Genomic DNA, 6,806 nt, shown 5'->3' with positions numbered 1-6,806 from the left:
GGCAGTGATCTGGCCACTTGTGGGAAGTTTAATTCCCACGGGCCCTTTTTTTCTATTTTTAATCTTAGCTTCAAACATTTTCACAATCATACTTTCCGGCCAAAAATCACCAGAACATATGTATGGTTGAGAATAGCTCATTTGGGACAGTTATCTTGAAAGATGAGATGTCCCTAGCATAATAAAAGTTAAATTTTTCCACTTTTATGTTGTCGGCTTTTGTTTTGTCTTGTATATAAGACAGTACATCAGATGATGTTTGATCAGGGGAAAGCCGAGAAACAAAAATTTGTTTCTTTAGTGGAACCACCGGTTGTATTTCTGAAGTGCCAACTTGAGCCGGTAGTCCGGACTTAATATTTCTTTGTGGTGGTAAACAATTCGGGACGGGTGGAATCACCGGTTGAGTAACCAGTGCGGACAAAACGGAATTTGTAGCAATCCCAGGCTGGACTCCCTCCACAACCGATTGATCGGATTTCACCGAATCTTTTTTAGCTGCCGATCTAAGCAACATTTGAGGGTTTGCTGCGATCGTCAACTGATCAGCTGTGGAGTCCTGTTGATCACTTGCCGAAGGTTGCGGGGCATTCCCCTTAGGCAGCCTACCACCAGCGGCTTTCTTGCGCTTTGGAAATTCTTCTAATAGTTTGAGGCTATTAAATTGTGAATCAAGCGCAGAAAGAAGATCATCAGCTCGACGAAAACTATCTCTAGCCACGCCAAAACTGCTGATCAGTCCTTTCAAGCCACCTTTAGTTTGGCGCATAAAGAGTTGCATTTCATTCGCAACTCCTAGGCAAGTATCACAACAGTATTTTAGATTAGGGCCTTTAGCTAGGTCATCACTTGTTCGGCCGTTAAAACCAGCGCACTTAGTGTGCACCATTCTATCACATAGCCAACAGGTCATTTTTGACTGATCAGGCTTTATTACCTGACGGCATTTGTTATGGAAGCAGACAACATTGGTTTCCATGTTTAATTGGGTTTTGACCACTGTACCAAAAGACAAAATCAGAAAATGTACCGCCAGAGCGCAGTCTGCACTTTAGGATTTTGTGTGGGAGAGCGGGAGAGCGGGTGCAAAACACAAAAACAACACCGAACAGCACTACGGACAAAGCACGAAAGAGAGGGTAAACAAAACGCAAAGACAGAAAGAGAACAGATTGAATTAATTTATTAAAATAATGCACTATCACAAAAGATTCACTCGCGAAGGAACGGAACTTTAACTAGTACGGATTACGAAATTGAATTATTAAAGAATTTGTTAAATTCCACCGCTGGATTTAGCAAAACAAAAATAAATTTGGAGCGCAGAAAAAAAACACGACCGTTCGCTTTGAAGCTGGAAAGTCTTATGGTAACTTAAGTAGTTACTGCTTTATTTAATTCGAAATACAATATAATGTTGACTTGATGCCGTAAGCTTGTTGCGCGGCGGGGTTGAAGTCCAGAGTGGCCAGTCTGACGATATCAGAAGATATCGTCATCCAGGAAAGGTCTTGGCGTTAGTACTTGTTTACGCCGTGTTGCCAGTCTGGGCGCCACATCTACTCCCCCTCCAGTGACTTCGCCAGGTGGTGAAGGTAACGGTATAAATTCTGGAGCTGCAGGTGCAGGGCTCGGTGGCGTAGGTGGCTGCGAAATCTGTTGGTCAGGCGGTGGATCCTCGTGGTGGTTTTCGCTAGCGTCAGATTCAGCTATGAAGGCAGGCTTGAGGAGGTCGACTGATATGGCCTTCTCTTGTCCATGAATGCTGATGACGTAGAACTTGTCATCAACCCGGCGTATTACCCGATGAGGTCCCGTGTAAGGCGGCTCGAGTGGTTTTTTAACAGATGCCACTCGCTTGAAGACGTGCGTACAAGTTCTCAGGTCCTTACAAATGAAAACAGGTGGTTTAGCGTGATGCGCCGCAGGAGTAGGTCGGGCTGTCCTGATATGTTGACGTAGTTGCTCGGTGAGTCGGTGATCCTTGCTGAAGGCGGTTGGAGTGTGCGACTCAAAAAATTCGTTGGGGATACGAATAGTGGTGCCAAAAAGCATTTCGGCTGGCGATGACTGGAGGTCCGCCTTAAACGCCGAGCGCAGCCCCAACATAACTGTAGGCAGGAGATCCGGCCATGCTATGTGAGATTTACACATCAGGGCGGCCTTGAGGGTACGGTGCCATCTCTCCACGATGCCGTTTGACTGAGGGTGATACGCAGTTGTACGTATCCTTTCGGCTCCAATTAGTTTACCCAGCTCAGCAAACAATGAGGATTCGAATTGAGTTCCCTGGTCCGTTGTTATAGTGAGTGGACAGCCAAACATGCAGATCCACTGTGTATACAGAGCTTTCGCGACAGTCTCCGCGGTGATGTTGGATAGTGGAATAGCTGCAGGCCATCTGCTGAAGCGGTCGATGATGGTAAGACAGTAGCGTAAGTTACGGATAGTGGGAAGCTCAATCAGATCGACGTGAATGTGCTCGAAACGATTGTCAGGAACATCGATCTTCTCCACCGGGCTGCGTGTGTGGCGATGGATTTTGGCCCGCTGGCAAGGAACGCATTGTCGGGACCAGAGGGTGGCATCACGGTTAATTCCTGGCCAGACAAACCGCTGCTTAAGTAACTTTGCAGTTGTACGGCCGCTGGGATGCGCCAATCCATGCACTGCATCAAAAGCTTGGCGTCTCAGACTTTTGGGTAAATATGGCCGTTCGCGTCCATTCGAGATGTCACACCAGATGTCTAGGTTGTCGAGGTTCCTAATTTGTAGAACAAGGGACGTTGTTTGAGGAAGCTCAGCCATTTCATCGTCGGTTTGTTGGGCCTCGAATATCGCTTGAGCACTGAAGCTAGACGGCATGCTTATGGTGTTGATGCGTGAGAGGGCGTCTGCCACTGCGTTGTTTTCCCCGGGATTGTACACTATCTCCGTTGAGAATTGGGAGATAAAATCCAATTGGCGGAGTTGTCGAGGCGATGCTTTGCTTGCTTTCTGCCTGAAGGCGTATTGTAGTGGCTTATGGTCGGTTTGGATGATGAATGGACGACCCTCTAGAATGTGCTTGAAATGGATGATACCAGCGAAAATAGCCAGGAGCTCGCGATCATACGTGCTGTAGCCTTGCTCTGCCGGAGACAGTTTCCGCGAGAAAAACCCAATGGGACGCCAAACTTTGCCGACTAGTTGTTCGAGAGCAGCGCCGATCGCTGTATCGGAGGCGTCCGTTTTAAGGGCGAGGTGAGCCGATGGGGAAAGGAACGAAGAGCACACGGCACGTAAAATTCCTTGCTTGCAGACCTGGAATGCGTCCTCCGCAGGGCCGGTCCAGGCTATTTCGCGCTTGTAATTTTTGGTTGCGCCTTTTAGGTAGTCTGTGAGCGGGATTTGAGCCTGAGCTGCGTGTGGGATGAGGTGTCGGTAGTAGTTGACCATTCCCAAAAACCGGCGCAATTCCATGATAGTTTGAGGCTTGGGAAAACTGTTGATTGCTTGCGTGCGCTCAACAGGGGGCTTGAATCCGCTCGCATAGACTTGGAACCCTAAGAAAATTACCTCACTTTTGAGGGTTAATTTGCAGGTGGTTCCTCTGCAAAATCTCAAAGATTGTCTGGAGGTGCTTCAAATGCTCCTCATGCGTTGTGGAGAACACGATGATGTCGTCCATATAGCATCCTACGAATGGAATGCCTCGAAGCAGGTTGTCCATGTGGCGCTGGAAGGTTTGCGCTGCATTGCGCAGTCCAGGTGGCATGCCGACGAATTCGAAAAGGCCGAACGGTGTAGTGACAGCTGTTTTTGGAATATCATCTGGCGCGACTGGGATCTGGTGGTAGGCACGCACCAAATCGATTGTGGAGAAAACCGAGCATCCATGCAGACGTTGAAGAATGTCTTCCCCATGGGGAATCGGGTAGCGATCTGGAATAGTGGAAGCATTAAGTTTACGATAATCACCAGTAGTGCGCCATTCGCTGCTCTTCTTGGGGACCAAATGAATAGGACTGGCCCATTGGCTGCTGGAGGGACGAATCACTCCTTGCTGGAGTAAGAGATCGAAGTCCCGGCGTGCCGCTTTTAATTTTTCGCCTGTCAGCCTTCTTGGCTTGTCGAAAACAGGTGGGCCAGTTGTTTGAATGTAATGCGCAACCTCATTATGAATGCGGGTTGCTAAAGGCGCATTAGGACGAGTGATCTGCACAAAGCGACTAAGAAGATTGGAGTACGGGCGATCTATTCCACTGAAACTTTGCACGTTGATTGTAGAAACGTTGTAAAGTTTTGCTTCTGCAACTTCTCCTTTGGTCGAAACAGCTTTTGAGGGATCCATAAGGCGTTTACCCTTGAGGTCGAGGATGAGGCCGTGGTGCGTGAGGAAATCTGCTCCGATGATTGCTGATTGGACGTTCGCAACGACGAACGACCAGGTGAACTTACGCTGTAGGTTGAGACCAAAAGTTAGATTTAGCGTGCCGTATGTATCAATTATAGACGTGTTGGCCGCGAAGAGTTTGAAGTCGTCTTTGCGACGATGCATTCCCTTGATTATCGAAACAGGTATGAGTGAGATGACTGATCCGGAATCAATAAGGAATTTTATGTTGGTATTACGATCGATTATGTGAAGTCGGTACTCCTTTGAGAGGCGAGTGCTTGGAGATTTGCTGTCACCAGTCGCCTGAACAGATGACAGCTTCTTTAGTTTCCCTGCTGTGGCACCCAGGCACAGGGCGAGGAGCATTTTCGTGCATTTGGTCCGAATTTGGCATGATAAAAGCAGACACGTGGTGATCGGAGTTGCTGCTCGTTGCGATCGGCTGGGCAAGAATGGCTGGAGGGCTGCATGTTCTGGAGACGAGTTAAAGAGGCCTTGATGGCAGCGATGTCGCGTTTCAAGTCGTCCACGACACTTGTGCCAGCTGCCGGCGGGTATTCGCGGGTGTTGCCTCTGAATTGTGCCGAGGAGGGCCCAGCAGCCATGACAAAAGAACCCGATTCCTCTTCCATGAGATCGTCAGCGAGTGCAGCTTGCGCTTCCAAAGTTGCTGAGCGTAGGAGCTTCAAACTCCGTTGTACGTGCTGCGGTAGCTGAGAGAGCCAGCGGACTCGCAAGGCGTCTGCAGACGCGCGACCGTCAGCAAGAGTTGTCATTTGCCGAAGGAACTGCGAGGGCTTCTTGTCCCCAAGGTCAAGCTCCAGCAAAGCGCGCTGCAACTGTCTGTCCGGTGATTCCGTAAAGCGCTTGATGATAATCTCCTTCAGGTGCTCGTATTTGTTGACTTCCGAGGGTTGCACCAGAACATCAGATACTTCAGTCATTATATCAGCATCCAAAGCACTGATTAAATGGTAGTAGCGCGTGTTATCTGAAGAAATGCGGCTGCATTGAAATTGCGCTTCGATCTGCATAGCTTGATGACGCCAACCGACTCGACGACAGGAATAACGGTGCCTGCGCTGTTGCCGCATTGAATTTCACCAGCGTCAGGCGAAGTTGGCGGTGCAGGCGAACAATCTCCGGTATTCATTTTGTTTATTGCGGGGTCACCAATATGGTAACTTAAGTAGTTACTGCTTTATTTAATTCGAAATACAATATAATGTTGACTTGATGCCGTAAGCTTGTTGCGCGGCGGGGTTGAAGTCCAGAGTGGCCAGTCTGACGATATCAGAAGATATCGTCATCCAGGAAAGGTCTTGGCGTTAGTACTTGTTTACGCCGTGTTGCCAGACTGGGTTTTAGTCTGGGCGCCACAGTCTTATTTGGAATCCGGCATCCAGTGGAATTGCAGCTGCTCTACACTCCTTAATACCGTGCCGCTGAAGTAGATTTTCAATATACTGGCTCTGACTTAACGTTATCTCGCCCAGCTCGCCTTCTCGCTGAACTTCCAGTCCAAGAAACATATTCAACTGTCCATGATATACACATTTGAAAGATTGAGCGAATTTTCCTTTTATGCTCATAAGATCATTTTTATCTTGACAAGCAAACGGCACCATTAATATACCAACAAAAGTTCAAGGAATTAAAAAACACACTAGCAGGCAGACACTTTCTTTACACAGATGGATCCAAGTCAGCTAGCGGAGTCTCATATAGCGTAACAACGGAAACAGAAACTATTTACCACCAATATACTCCCACAATACTCCTCCATATACACAGCCGAAATAGCAGCAATTCTGACAGCATGCAACCACGCCAGCAAACAACGAGGAAAATTTGCAATCTGCACAGATTCCCTATCAGCCCTAAAAGAAATTGAAAACATAAAAAGCCAAAACTACTACACCACCTCCATCAGAAATATCCTAAACAAATACAAGAGAAATAAAATCTTAATTCTATGGGTCCCGGGACACTGCGGGATTCCAGGAAACGAGCTCGCGGACGAAACAGCAAAAAACGCACATAATTTCCCTTTGATTACCCAAAAAAACTTCAACACATCAGACATCTTGAATCACATCAAACAAAACACTGTAACCTTTAAAACTTCAATATTTAACAACTCATCAATCCACTACAAAAATATTAGCCACGACAGCACCCCGACGAAAAACATCTCACGATCAGACTCAATAAAATTCACAAGAATAAGACTAGGACATACCAATCTAACCCACAGCCACATACTCAATAAAACTCCACCACCAATCTGCACAACCTGCAACATCAACATAACATTACAACATATATTACTCGACTGTCCTGACCTTCAGCAAAACAGATTGAATCTCTTGAAACAAACAATGAGCGAAATCACCTCATATGAAAACATTCACCAAACAATACAATT

General features: G+C 47.1%; 1 protein-coding gene across 1 annotated transcript; it reads right to left on the bottom strand.

Moving 5' to 3' along the window:
• Positions 1-4,701: 4,701 nt before the first annotated feature.
• Positions 4,702-5,322, bottom strand: LOC122756610. The gene has a single exon (XM_044006700.1). The coding sequence runs from the start codon at positions 5,320-5,322 to the stop codon at positions 4,702-4,704; it is 621 nt and encodes a 206-aa protein (XP_043862635.1).
• Positions 5,323-6,806: the final 1,484 nt, after the last annotated feature.

Source organism: Drosophila santomea, unplaced genomic scaffold (genome assembly GCF_016746245.2).
Source record: "Drosophila santomea strain STO CAGO 1482 unplaced genomic scaffold, Prin_Dsan_1.1 Segkk69_quiver_pilon_scaf, whole genome shotgun sequence".
Lineage (NCBI taxonomy): Eukaryota > Metazoa > Arthropoda > Insecta > Diptera > Drosophilidae > Drosophila > Drosophila santomea.
The sequence above is the reverse complement of the archived record's forward strand: the minus strand, read 5'-3'. Positions and strand labels throughout refer to the sequence as shown.

Excerpts from the sequence above, each read along its gene's own strand:
- LOC122756610 (XM_044006700.1), bottom strand. The coding sequence starts at position 5,322 with ATGACTGAAGTATCTGATGTTCTGGTGCAACCCTCGGAAGTCAACAAA.